We start from the raw sequence: 15,564 nt of genomic DNA on the forward strand, positions 1-15,564 counted from the left end.
ATTTAGTTCATTAAAGAATGATTATTCATGGGGCTTCAAGTTATCAATTTTCAAGTCAATACAAAATATTCAACTAGTTACAGTACTAAAAAAAAAAATTGAAGAGAGGTGTTGGCGCCCGCAGGCAAATAGATTTTAAAAAACAAAAAAAAAATTTGGAAAAAATTTGACAGTATGAATACACATTACAAAGTTCAAACTAAAATGTCCCGAAACTTAAACAGAAGAAACAATCAAAATATTTAAATCATTAAAGAATGATTATTCATGGGGCACTAAGTTATCAATTTTCAAGTCAATACAAAATATTCAACTAGAGTTACAGTTCTAAAATGAAAAATTGAAGGGAGGGGTTGGCGCCCGCAGGCAAATAGATTTTAAAAACAAAAAAAAATTCGGAAAAAAATTTAGAAAAAACTATTCAAAATATTTAGTTCATTAAAGAATGATTATTCATGGGGCACTAAGTTATCAATTTTCAAGTCAATACAAAATATTCAACTAGAGTTACAGTACTAAAAAAAAAAAATTGAAGGGAGGTGTTGGCGCCGTTATATATGTTTTAGAAAATGTATAAAAACGAATGTAATTTATTTATAAAGGATGCAAAAAAATTAAATCAGAAAAAGGTCCTGCACGGACTCTATTATGTGATTGTAATTTATGAAGGACATAAAATAATGTTTAATTTAAAATAATATTGTGTTTGGCTGGGTCTACAGTCAATATTAAATAACAAACTATAAAGTCTAAATGCAAATAAAAACATAGTCAGATATCTGTTTTAGTCTTTGTAAATATGTGCGGAAAAAAATTAGATTTAGTACAATGTAAAAAAATGTGGAAAGAAAACCCTGAGAATTCTTTGACAGTGTAGAATAATAAAACACAATACTATATATTAAATTAAAACTATTGATTTTATACATTTTCTATTTACAAAAGCTCATAAGTATTGATAACCTTATAAAATCCTAAAAAAATTATATTTTGTTATATATTAAAATACATTTTATAATTTGTTGTGTTAAAAAAATCATTATTTAATGTTGGCTGTATTTAAGTTTTTAATAACTCTACTGGTACAACTCTAGCTGACAGTCTTTAAGACCGTGTTAAAAACTATAATAATTAGTTAACGTCTAATTGACTGTCCTATCCTAACCTAACCTAACATAACCAAATTAATAATATTTAAATATTTTCTTTCATTGTTATGTTTACAATATCGAATACCTTTATAGTTAGTAGGAAAAGATCATCGCAAAGCTCACGACCAGTGATTGTAGTCGTCCATCATTACCATAGCTTCAACTAACCTTAAGTTTACCAAACTAGCCTTCTTATGACTAATTACATTAGGACACTTTGAATAAAAAGTTCCTGTGTTGAAAGTTGCCGAACTTATAAGTGATTGATTATCAAGTTGATCCTTAGATTGTTGACACCTTAGTTCCCCTCGAAGACCGCTGGTAAGACTATTACCATATACTATTATGTCCTATCCATTATTTTATATCTATATTATCTATGATGGAGCCATACCCAGCACACTCGTGTAAACAATTTGAAGCACATAAAAGCGATTAACGATTCTCTATTAATGATAATATGAAATCCCAGACCTGTCCCCCATACTCTGATATTAAGAGCCCAGCCCACCTTCATATTCTCTATGCAAAAAGTAAATTTAAGACAAATTTGTAAATCAATGCACAGTCTCTCTATTGTACTAATATTTGTGATTTCATTAATTTTCAGTATTTTGTATTATTAGATTGGGAAAACATAAAACAATATAATTCACACAAGACTGTGACTGACACAATCATACTTTGATAAAAGTATATGATATAAGTACCTTCTATATTTGAATTAATCGTTTTTTTTTCGGGTACTTTATTGGTGGAAGGCACTTTAACTACGGTCCCTAAACTTACTGAGGCAACCTTGAGGCATTTCCTTTTAGGAAATTAATTAAATCCTCAAACATAACTCTTAATTCAAGAGTTTGTAACTAATACAATCATAATATAATACGAGTATAGTATATTTCGTAATATTTTTTTATAATATTTACTGTTAGTGAAATATTAAGTTTGTATTTCTAATATATTAAATGTTATGATATTTATGGACGACACTTGCACCATGGCCCCTCGATATAGTAATGTGGCGACCCGGCACATCTCTTTTAGATAAATGATTAAATACTTAATCAAGTCTTCCAATTTACTAAACATTTATGTTTTGTAGATAATTTGAAGAAGAATTTAAAATTGAAAAGAGACTGTGTAAATTAACAAAATTTGTGGTATGAAATGTTTATTTGAACACCTGTTATAATGTATTAACTTAAGTTAATTTTTTATAATGTACTATAGTAAACATTTGAACGTTTATTACAATATACGTATATTATACATAGATTTCAAGTATGATTTTTTTTTAGTTTTTTTTTTTGATAGTTACCTACCTACTACAATACAAGACACTTTATTTTTATATTTTGAAGCAATATTATATGTTTTGGATTATTTAGATCTATATAAACTAAATTTCAGACCCCTAGTTTAGTATTTAAAGTTTGTATGATCAAAGTCGTGGAACCAAATTTTATCAGACTCTACTAGAATGTTGTAGTTAAATTAAACTATAATAGGTATGTGGAATAACAGTACCTAACCTTCTATTATAATTTGTTATGAATATAATATTTAAAGTAATAACTCAAATTTAGCACTTTTACGGTACTTAATACATTTTCCTAATATTTTAACAGAAATTATGGAGCTGTTTTCATGATTTCTTCGTATTTATGCTTATTTTCTTAAAATGTTTTTATATTTTCGGTTCATTCGTTGCCTACCAACCAAGTGTTTAAATAAAGAATTTTTTTTTTTTAAACCAATTTGAATTATTATTTATTATTTTTAAAAAAATTTAATAAAAATGTTTTCATTCAGTATTTTTTTTTAATATTTTATTATTTTGAATATTTTTGAATATTTCAGTGCATATATTTGCCTGTTTTTAGTGCATACATGCAGGCAAATATTTAACACTTAAGAGGATGTCAGATTTTTAGCGCACCATTTATTTCTCTCTCCGACCCACGTACAATCATTTTAGTGTTTTCTTAATCGTACATTTGGTATGCTACGCGTGGGTCAAAGATGGAAAACAAATAGTGCACTGACATCCCAACCAGCAACAAGTTTACACGAGTGAGCTGGGTATGGCTCCATCATAGATAATAAAGATATGGATAGGACATAATGGTCTTATCAGCGGTCTTCGTCCTTCGAGGGGAATAATTGAGACCAAATAAAGTGTACTCATATCGAGTATCGACTATCAATATAAAGGAGCCTCAATTGCCTTCCCCTCCGGGAACGCGGCCTCAAATGTATTTAACATAGGCGTGGACTATCCATGGTGTCAACAATCAGAGGATCAACTCGATAATCAAACACTTAAGTTCCGCAACCTGCAACTCAGGATCTTTTTATTCAAAGTGTCCTAATGAGTCATAAGAAGGTTAGTTAGGTAAACCTATGGTTAGTTGAAGCTAGTAGTAATAGCCTTTGCAATTCAAGATCTTTTCCTACGTATTCGGCATTGTTAACATAACTATTCTACCTTTACACTTTTTCTTCCCCCGTCTCTCACAGCTATATACAGGTTCAGCCACTCTCATTCCACACCTCCATATGATCGGTATTCTGTCTATCCATCTCTTCTTCAGTCTTCTCGCCCATCATTTCTCCGTTAAATTAACTTCTATAGCCACTCTCACTATCTCTTATCATACAGTGACCGAACCACCTAAACCTATTCTCTCTTGTTTTCACTACAATATGTACACTACCCTACACTACCATTAATTAATTAATTTCTTATTCTATCCTCTTTTGTACCTTAACACCTTACTTATTATTCTCATATCTGCTACTCTCACTCCACTTACCTACCCTAACCTTACATTTCTTTTTCATCTTTCCCTTTCATACACCAAAAATTCTGAAATCCTGTTGACCCATTTCCTTATCTTCGCCATATCACACACTTCCTAATTCCTATTCACTCAGTCTCTAGTTACCTACAAGTCATCGTACTTGATTATCGGTGAAAATATTTAAATATCATTGAGCGAATTCCCTACTCGAAAGAATTGCTTAAAAAAATATCATGCCTCACCAATTTTCTAATTTTAAACACGACTTTATTGATAGCCCGAATAGTGGTGTTATACCAGTATAGTTACAATACAAATATTGAAAATTTTCGGGCAATACATCGCCTGATCAATTAACTATAATAAAAAAAAAACCTACTGAGAAATAAGAAAATACATACCCCGTGACGGAATCGAAATCTGCTACGAAAATTAGTCTTCGAAGCACTGAAACGTTCACACATTTAAATCTGCTTATGATATAATATTATTCCCAGTTTGAAAATTTTCACTGACGAATACCATTACTGAAATAACACGCATCTTATGCAGTAAAATGTTCTACAATATTCTAATGACCTATGCGTTACAGTCTACGGATATTATATAAACCTACCAATAAATACCTAATATTAATTTTTATTACACAGAGTTTGTATTTTTAAATGTTGTATTCAAGGATTTATTAGTTTTATTTTTATACCTAACAAAAATTACAATTATTCACAAGTCAGTTATCAACAAGAACACGACTACGAGTAAGACAGCGTTTGGATTGTTCGGACTAGGTACTTGTCCAATACTCGACTACCAGAATTTAAATTAAAGAATGTTATATACCTAGGTAACCTATCGATCGATTCTAAAACAGAAACTTAACCTAGGTACAAATATAATATCATAATATCAAATAGTGAAATGTGAAAATTTGAAGAAAATTTCCTATAGGTATATCCCGTAAAACCCCCAAAATAAAACGTACGTTTGAGGTGTTCTCTTAAAACCCAAATGTTTAATACCCGTATCCCGTATGCGTAGAAAATGTATGTTTCACATTTAACGAAAACTAAAACTATCGTGACGGAACGGAATTACGAAGAACGTATAAGACAAAAATAATCGTCACCAAGTGGTAGGTATAATCTGCTATGTACTTACAAATCATATTAAATAACATTAATCATTATGTACCTATTTTCTTATTTTATTAGGTAGGTATAAAAACCTACCTTATTCCTACTTATAAAAGCATTGCCTAATCATTGATTTCAAATTTTAAAAATTATTCTACTATAACAATAAATTAACAGTTGTAGGCAAAGTATTATTATTTAAGGTATTTTTCATAATATCCTTATTTTTGTACACCTATAACAACTGGATTTTAAAAACTACTCTACGCCAAGTGAGTATATAAGTTTGTCTGACAATAAATATTTACATTAAGTCTACCGCGTCAACAGAGTAGAAGGCCAAAACTTACGTAATTATTTATTCTTCCGGCGACACGCGTTCCCTTCGAGTGTATAATATTGTCTAGTGTCAGAGCTGTGCATCTCCGCCAAGGAAAATGCATATCTTCGATCCAAAAGTTCAGTCTGGAAGTATTGAGATTAATGACATTTATAAAAATAGGCACCTAGCTCATAACCAGAATGGAACGAAATATGAGAGTACGTATTGGAATCGCTGTTCGTCTCAGACGATTGTCATTTGCCATAGATTATTTATAATTATAACCTCACCGTCCTAATCATAGAAAATATATATATGGTCCTAACCGATTGATGATGGATATTTTTACATTATCTTCAAAAAAACATTTATTTTTTTCTATGCGGTAAATTGAATTCAAATTTACAATATAGATAACGGTTTTTTTTACTTGGTAACCATTTATTTATTACTTGGTTTATTAACAAATTCTAATTGATATAAAATAGTAATTAAATAAAAATAGTTTTATTGATCCCAATACTTAAAAATAATGTTTCAAATAAAATAATAAAAAGAATTTAAGAAATACCTATTAATTAATATGTATTACCTAAATAACAAAATAACTAAATAAATTCGTGTTTCTTTTTAAACATTTTCACGCCTCCTCTCTTACGAAATTGTGTCACTTCTCCTTAGAGTAGCATAGGAGGTTATGAACACTTGAAATTGTACATGTTAAAAAATCAGCCATATCCTCCTCCCCCCCCCCCCCCTTGACAAAATCATTTGACTCATTTAGCTACTTTTTGAATTAAGAACGTTACATTGAACATACAAAACTGTACCTACCTACATAATAGTTATCAACCTATTAACCCATCAATAATATTATATTTTTTATTGTGTACACTAATCGATTGGTAAATACAATATAACGTTAAGTTATAAATAGGACGTGGATTTAAATGCATTAAAAACAAGAAAAATGCCTTAAAATATTTAACTTCAACCCATATAAATGTTCTAATTTCATTTTTCAATTCGTTGATAATATATGAAACGAATTCTTTGCTTGGAAAGCAATGTCATAGAAAATTCAGAAAATGCAGTTTATATTTAAATTCGTGGCCTAATTATAAATAATAATATCTGATGCATTGATGCTGAAGAGTGAGGGCGGTGGACAATCAGCCGTACCGAAATCTAACATCTTAAACACTTAATATAAACAATTTTTCACACACGCGTCATGGTATGAAAATAAAAAATCTTTATAATTCATATTTATACAGATTTTCTACCGATTTATGCCGATCTTCTATATTAATAATAATTATAAATATATAGCATTAACAAATCATTTTTGAATAGCGGCCCACCGGAAAGTTCCTAGTATCCCGCCGGCTCAGTCCGCCCCCGGTTCATATTGTAACCAAAAAATCTATTATAAACACAGTTACTTTTTACCGATATTATAAGTTAAAATTTGGACGAAATTACATATTAAAACCAAGAAGAACGATTATAGTTATTTTGTTATAATTTAAAAATAGTAGGTATTCGCGGATTTATGAAACTTTTAGAGTATATTATTATAATTTATATACACGATGACACTTTCAAATGTAATATTTTGGGCAAAAATGACTTTAACCTACTATATTGTAGGTACTAATGCCTAATAGTAAAATAAATTATTTTAATCTCAATATTATTTATTAGTTAACGATGTCCTTGCTCAGAATCGTTTTTCGTTTGTTCGTTTTGTATTTTAATAATTTATCCATGGATATATTATTATTACTAATAATTATAGTAGGTGTGTTTGTTCTATTTCATTAATTAATTTAATAGTATACCAATAAATTATATATTAATTAATAATTTTTGAAACATTGTGTTCGAAAAAATTAAAATAAATGTGATTTTAATTAGAGTCTTGTAATGTAACCTACCTATATGTAAAAAATAAATAAATTTAATAATAACTGTTGAACTCTTAGGGACATAAATGGTAACACATTCGTGTATGTAGTATTACACTATTTATATATAGGTATATTTATATACCTATACGAGTATATGAGTAGATACATTATTCATTAGTGCGCACACTGCGCACACGGCAGGATAGGCTGCAGTTGACTATTTCGTGAATATTACTTTTATGTGTACTTGGTTATACGTCCCTAATCCCTATGATATAGAATATAGATATTAGGTGAACAATAGAAGTTAAGTATGTGACACTAAATTAATAGTTACCTATAACTTATAATAACGTTGTATTTGGAAAAAAAAATTACCATTTATTAATTAAAATTGTATCTTATGACTATTATCAGTTATAAGTCATAACATTTATTTCTATAAATTAAACCAGAACATATATATATATTAAGTACCTTATATAGGTAAGCTCCTATTAATTATAATTATTCTACGAACAGGGACTGGAAAAACGACGACGACGTTTATATCTCGTGTATTTTATACATTTCTGGTTCGAAACTAAAATATGCGCATACAACACTTGGATAGCACATTTTTCGTGACATTAAATATTTATTTTAAGTCTTAAAAGTAAATTTAAGCCCCAAAAGAATATAAAAACAAACTTACTTTAATTATCGACTCTTTCGTCGGAATCCGTGACGTGTATGAACTGCGACGCCCATGAGGAAACGCTCCAGATTACAGAACTTAGAATATTGTAATTTATGAAAAATAAAATTATACGAAACGCAGTAAGTTTTTTGCTCATATTTTCTTTGCTTATTGAAATTTTAGAATTTTTAATCGACTGTGTCTTCTGCAACGACTTTGAGATTTGCCATAGATAAATAAATAAATTATATAGATATTATACTAGGTACGTATGATGAATCCACGGATATAATATAATGCAACTTTTTATATCAAAGACTTCCGTGTTGAGGACCAATTTGTTTATTGAAATTTGATATGACAATAAAACCAAAATAGTTTATAATTTTGAATTTGAATTATAATAATATGATATAGGTATTACTTAAATTATTATTTTAGTTTATCAATTTAATTATTGATTAAGGTGGTGAATAGATATCAGAAGCACAAGAATTTTTTTATAAGAGTATATTGTATTTTATGAATTATTAAATAAAAATGTGATTACTGGATTTTAGAGTTAACATAAAGCCATAAACGTATACAGTAAATTCATCAAATACCATAATACCAACTAGATTTCTATAACTCCAAGTCTATAATTTTAGATTCTGAGCGGATCGATGACTGTATTAATTTTATAACGATGTGTTCTTTATTTTTTTAATATTTTCAATTATTTTTTCTTGTGGTCTGTGTAAATATATTTTTGGTGTTTTAAGGCTGCTGTCAGATCAATTTATGAGAATCCTTGCATTAAATTGTTAGGATTATTTGATATGAATAATTATTTTATAGAAGGTACTTATTTATAGGTAAGTCGATCAGAAACTATATTTACACTGAATATGTTAATAGTAAAAAGCTATTAAAATATCTATTATTTGTATTTATTTGTTAATAACAATTAAAACTTAAATATTAGCAGTAATCTTGTTCCTTTCACAAAATGTTTTTTAATTATTTTTAATTTACATTTACATTTATACGTTTGGCATTTATCCCAAAGTTATCTCTGAATAATAATTCAATGATTCAATTTAATAGTTACATTATATGGATTATAAAAACTACAGTTTCCTGCTTCTACTACAACATTGTTTTATGTTTTTAGTTTTTTAAATTCAGTCTGCACCTTGTGTCGGTGATTTTACACGTAATATAATAAAATTGATACTAGTGATGAGTAGGTACCTGATTGTTTAATCAAATTATTTACACGATTTCAATAAAGAAATATCTATGAAGTAAAACATCCGCATTTTTTATTAACTATAAATTCATGATTGTATGAGCTATATATGGTACATATATTTTTCGAAAAAATTATTTAAAAAAACAAGAATAATTCATATTTTATGTCAAGCGGCCACACGGGTTAGGTTTTATACATTTTATACATTGCGCTTTTGGGATTAAACTTTTAAATGCTTCTACGTAACCCAGTTAACAGATTGTCCGTGACAATAAATATTTAATTTAAGCCTAAAAAGTAAATGTAAAATAGTAATAATATGAAAACAAACTTACGCGTAAGCATCGACTCTTCCGGTGAAACCTAGCTAGAGTGCCGCCGTCGCCGAAGAAACTATCTTTATCCATCTTCATCTCGCTCGTGAACTGAAACTTGAAAGTATCAAAATATATTATGAAAATAACCTGAATATCTGATCATAACAAAATGTGTGAGTTTGTGTTAAAACTTACATTATAATGTATACGGCTTATAATTGTCGGTCTATATCGATGGCTTATTACTTATTTGTTCACTGAAATTATTAAAATTGTTTATCGTCGCCGAAGAATGTCGACAATTGACGATTGCCTTAGATATTATAAAATATATTATTTACTATGATAAATCCATAGAACTTTATATTATACTAAGTATCTATACAGTCTATTGATAAATATTAAATCGTATGTACTTTTACAGAAAGTACTTTGTGATCAGCAATGTACCTATTCTGGTTATCTATTTCAGTTATAGTTCGCATGCCAAATTTAACTGTGCGAAACTGGTCCGCAAGTTTATAGACATTTTATTATTCGAATGCATTATCCCACCAGTTCTTCTAGACACAGTGTTTGAGAAGTTATATTTTTTTGGTACCTACTTAATTAAATTACAATATGAATTATTATAAGTTACCTATGTAGGTACTTGTCCAAAACTCGACTACCGGGATTTAAATAAAAAAATGTGATTTATAAGTAATCTATTGGCTATTGATCTATTATAAAATAGAAATTCAACCTACCAATAATATCACGTTTTAACAAAATCGATTTTAGTTTTTGATGTAACTTTAAGTCAAATGATCGTAGATAGCTAAGGTACATGCAATTTCCCCTGATTGTTTATAATAGCATTTTCTATACACCACCAAAATATTTTGACTTGTTTTGCTGTTTGTGTGCATTTTCAGTTTCCATTTTTTTTAGTTTTATTTTCTATGAATGTCAATAAAGTTTTAGTAGTGGGGTCAAAAAGCATGAACATTTAATAAAAGGCTCCTGATATATTGTTACAATAACAGGTGAAATTTTTTAAAATAAATAGGCACAATTTATGAACTTTAAAATTGAAAAATGATATTTCAACTTTTATAGCTAAGGTTTGAAAATTGAAAACAAAGTTCCACGTAAATAGATTATTCTGTAACCAAAAAATCAATTTTTCTTATACCTAGTTATTTTATATTTTTATGATCAAATTGGACGAAATCAGATATTTAAACAAAGAACGATTTTAGTTTGTGCTATACCTATTTTAAAAATATTATTCGTGGGTAATTGAAACGACTAAATTATATTATTATATACAAATAATAATAATTCAACTTAACCGTATCTATTCATACGTTGCAGATCACAAAGATTTCTGTAAAAGAACACACAATTTATCAATTGACCATATAGGTACTGAGTATATAAGTTTAATGGATTTATCATAATATACCTAATATATTTTGTATCATCTATGATAATCGCCAATAATTATCGACATTCGTCGGAAACGGTTAACAATTCTATGATAATTTCGGTGAACAAAAAAAATAAAATGAGCCAACAATAGATGGACAGTTTGTTAAGCAGTAGGTATATATAATATTAAAATATAAGTTTATACCACGAACCCGCACATTTGGGTGCATTCGGGTTATTTTCATAAAATAGATACTTTCAAGTTTCAGTTCGGAGTACTTTTTAAACTTGAATTATATATTTATTGCCACCGACAATCTTTTTACTGGATGACGTATCGTCATCTGGTATATGGTGATGGAATCACTAGAAAAAATTATGTAAATAAAAATTTAAAAAACAACAAAATACCTAGGTACTCAATTTGATGCTTCTAACGCAAAGACCATACTGTGTCATCCTCTGACTTCCGTTGCAAGATACCTAGATTGCATTGCTATACACAACCCAGACAGCCATGCCGGAACATATAATGCTTTCATAAAATTCTATCTAGTTTAAAAGTTAAATATTTAAAATGTAATATTATTTTAATTTTTTAACATATTTATAAGACTAATATTGTTTTTTGAAACATTAGTTTAGTTTTATAATGGTGTTTCATTTTTATTATTACAGTGAAAATTTTACAGGCATATTCAAGTAATATTATATGCATAAATTCAAATAATGTTTTTCGTCATACATTTCCAAAAAGTTTTGACTTACTTAGGTTTTCAAATTATTAAGGTTTTAGAAAATAAAATTCAAATTATAAAGAAGCTTTTAAAATAGTAGTTATATTTTTTTGTTATTGATGTTCATTACTATATTATTATAAAAATATATGTGTAATACAAATGTTCAAATATGTCAAATATATATAAATGTATTATAATAATATGTAGACAAAACAAAAATTTATAGTAAATAGTATAATAGTTTATTTTAATAACAAGTATTTTTTGCAAAGATAATGTGTTTTGCTTATTCAGACATTGATACCACAAATTTGAAACTATTATATGCCATATATGTACATTCTTAGTTCTGACGTTCATAATCGAGTGTAATCACTTTAAAAAAAAAAAATTTTTAATTTTTAATTTTAAAAATATTTATTTTTCGATGTTTTATATTACATAGGTAATGATTAACAAAAATACACGAATAAAATAAGAAGTTTTTACTTTACATTTGTTGACGATTTTAAATTATTTCAAGTCATTTTTTGCATTTTATGGTTTTTGGGGCATTTTGAAGTTTTTTTAAAATTCAAATTTGAAATTTTATTTTTAAATGTGTACATGCTTCTGATGATTTTTATAATAAATATTATATGAAACCAATACTAAACCTATAAAAAAAAGGAATAATTAATTTTTCAGATTAATTAAGTCCAAAAAGATCAGTTCTGCGTATAAAACTTTTCACAATCTTTTAAATTTTAAAATGTATATTAAAATTTATACCAAATTTATTTTAGACTTAACAGTTTATACTATAATTTAGTTCCATAAATAAATACAACAATTTAATAAAATATGCTTATTTATTATAAACTACAATTTGAACAATCACTTTATTACATGTAAAAATAAACATTTAAATTATAATAGAACTTTATACTATATTTATTAACTAAATATTTAGCTGTTTATATCTTGCTAGTTTACCAGACTTACTATATTTTTTCAAAACTACTATGTCTTAATGTCTTATACATTGCTAAATATATTTCTTAATGAATCACTGGTATATTAATATTTCAGTTATTTTAAATGCAGCAAAGCTCACTCACATTTTTGTACCGGATCTTTAAAAAGATTGCCGAATGGGCAAAAAATTGTACTCAAACCACATTATCACGATCCATGTGTAAATGAAAATTTAATTGAAAATTTCCGCGAAGTGTTAAAACAAAGAGCTTCTACAGAAAATGGGCTGTTAAAAAATTTATATGACGAAGAAGCAAGAAGGTAAATCACTATAATTTAGTTAACATTTATAACAATTTGTTAATATTATTATCAATTTCATCTGAAACAGGCATATGGATGCAGCTGCATTGTACCCATGGTCTACTGCTGAGTCTATCATGCGACATAGCAGACGAAGTTCCATGCCTGTAATACCAAATTCTTTGGTAGACTTGGCGGCACAATTTGAAAATGGAGAACTTCAACGTTATTCTTGTTGTAATGCTCCGTTTTTTAAGGCATGTGTACAAGATGTAGATGGTAGGAAAAACGTTGTTTTTGCCTGTACTAATTTAATCCAAAATGTAGTAAGAGATGGCATTTCTGAAATACATGCAGATGCTACATTCAAGGTGGTACCCAGAAATATGGGCTATCAATTGTTAACTATACATTGTATGATTCAGAACTATGTAAGACACCTATATAAAATGTATAAAATTAATTTCAATATAAGTACATAAGTAATTAATTTTGAATACTTACTTACCTATATATTTTCAGTCCATACCCGTTGTTTATGTTTTAATAGAGAGTAAAAGCAGGAACTCTTATGATTGTGTTATTTGGTTCATAAAACATAATCTGGTACCAAATTTAACTCCTGAAATTATAATAACCGATTATGAAACAGCTTTGAGGGATGTGCTGATATCCGTTTTTCTAGGAGCTCGGTCAGTTGGGTGTTGGTTTCATCATAATCAAGTAGGTGGTACCTATTTAAGGGATACAAACAAGTATGAATTTTTGTATAAATATTGTATTAACATTACACATGTTTTTTTAGGCTGTTTGGAAAAAAATGCAAAAATTGGGTTATTTACACCATGTTAATCGCAACGAAAATGCATTAAAAACATTAAAATTACTATTATGCTTACCATTATTGTCTGCCCAAGACATGGATGCAGGATTTAGATTAATCCGAGCTTTTGCAGTAAATCATAGGGTACATCTGGAAAGATTGTTTAGTTATTACGAAAGGTAATTCATCTTGTAAATTAATATATTATATAATTAGTAATTATACAACAATTATCTATTTCATCACTCTAACATAATAAAAGTAGTTTACAATATTAATTTAATGTGTTCTATCCTATGGACTATGGGGCAAAAAATAAAATAAATATGTATAAGACATTTTAAATCTTAAACATTCAATGAGAACTATTTTATTATTTTTAATTTGATTCCCCAGAATACAAAGTTCATTGATTTAATATAAAAATATAAAATATAATATTACATAATAATATATATGTTTCAATAAGTAATCACAATAAGCCAAAATATTGCAGCATAGTAGGTAACATTCATGAAATACAAAGAAAACATTATTTATTTTTTTTTTTAAAGATATTGGTTACAAAATATTGGGCCAGATATTGTGTCAGTATATGGTTTACCACGACGGACCAACAATAATATAGAGAGTTTCCATAATGCATTAAAATTGAAATTCACAGTCTCACATCCAAGTTTATGGGTATTTTTAGGTAAACAAACTATTTTAATTGTTAATTTTAATATAAATGTATTATTATCAATATATATTTTTTTAAATATGAACACAATCATGCAATAAAATATTAAAATGTTATGTTATTTGGTATTATATTTATGTGGAAATGCCAATATTTAATTATTTATCAACTTGGTACAATATTTGGATTTATTACTAACCCTTTCAGTGCTATGGACTGATACTACTGATAACTATAACTGAGTATATACTCGTAATAGTCTATAAAATATTATCAAATTTAAATATCATAGTGACTAATTCAACATCATAGAATATACCTAATGTTCTATGTCAATATTGAATAGTTTTAATTTTTGACTTTAACACATATTTACTTTTGAATGATTTCAAAATTTGGAAAAAATATATATTATATGAATTGTCTGTAATACAGTAGGGTAACAGTATACAAAAAAAAGCAGCAATGAAAGGGTTAGTATGTTTAGTTATTAGTTTAGTTTGGAAATAAAAATTAATTACTAGCTAAGTATAAATTTATTTATAATTACTTACACTATGTAAATTCAAAAAAAAATTTTCTTTTCATAGGACATTTAACCAGCACAAGTAGTAACTACCACATTGTTGTTCAGCAGCTACATAACAACTTGCGTCCCACTAGGTATTTGAGAACCAAATTATTGGCCAATAGTAGACGAATTAAAAATGCTTCAGAGCAGTATGATTTGAGACTTATTTCAGCATGGCAATTCCTTCAAATCTGCTCACATGTTACTGGAGCATATGAACTGAGACAGCGAAATTGGGCTTTATGAGATAATGCTGATCCAGGACCTGTTCTCCCAGCAGGTCCAGCACCTAATTCCTAGTTCCTATGGTTGTAAATCCAGTACCTCATAATGTCCCTGATGCTGTAAATCCGCAGGCACCTATTAATCAAAATCTTAATGTAATAAGAGACATTCTAAATGAATTGGAACACGACAATATACCTGATAATCAACTGTTCCAGAATCCAGATGCAGTACAAAATATATAACAAGAGAACATAAATTTGTGTATGACTTGCATTGGTGAAAGCG

At 27.8% G+C, this 15,564-nt stretch overlaps 1 protein-coding gene across 1 annotated transcript; it reads left to right on the forward strand.

Annotated features, from left to right (window-relative positions):
- The first annotated feature begins 13,361 nt into the window (after window positions 1-13,361).
- On the forward strand, window positions 13,362-15,297 carry LOC132947672 (uncharacterized). Its single transcript, XM_061017940.1, has 5 exons — window positions 13,362-13,406; window positions 13,498-13,698; window positions 13,781-13,977; window positions 14,353-14,492; window positions 15,071-15,297. The coding sequence occupies exons 1-5, from the start codon at window positions 13,362-13,364 to the stop codon at window positions 15,295-15,297; spliced, it is 810 nt and encodes a 269-aa protein (XP_060873923.1).
- Window positions 15,298-15,564: the final 267 nt, after the last annotated feature.

Source organism: Metopolophium dirhodum, chromosome 6 (assembly GCF_019925205.1).
Source record: "Metopolophium dirhodum isolate CAU chromosome 6, ASM1992520v1, whole genome shotgun sequence".
Lineage (NCBI taxonomy): Eukaryota > Metazoa > Arthropoda > Insecta > Hemiptera > Aphididae > Metopolophium > Metopolophium dirhodum.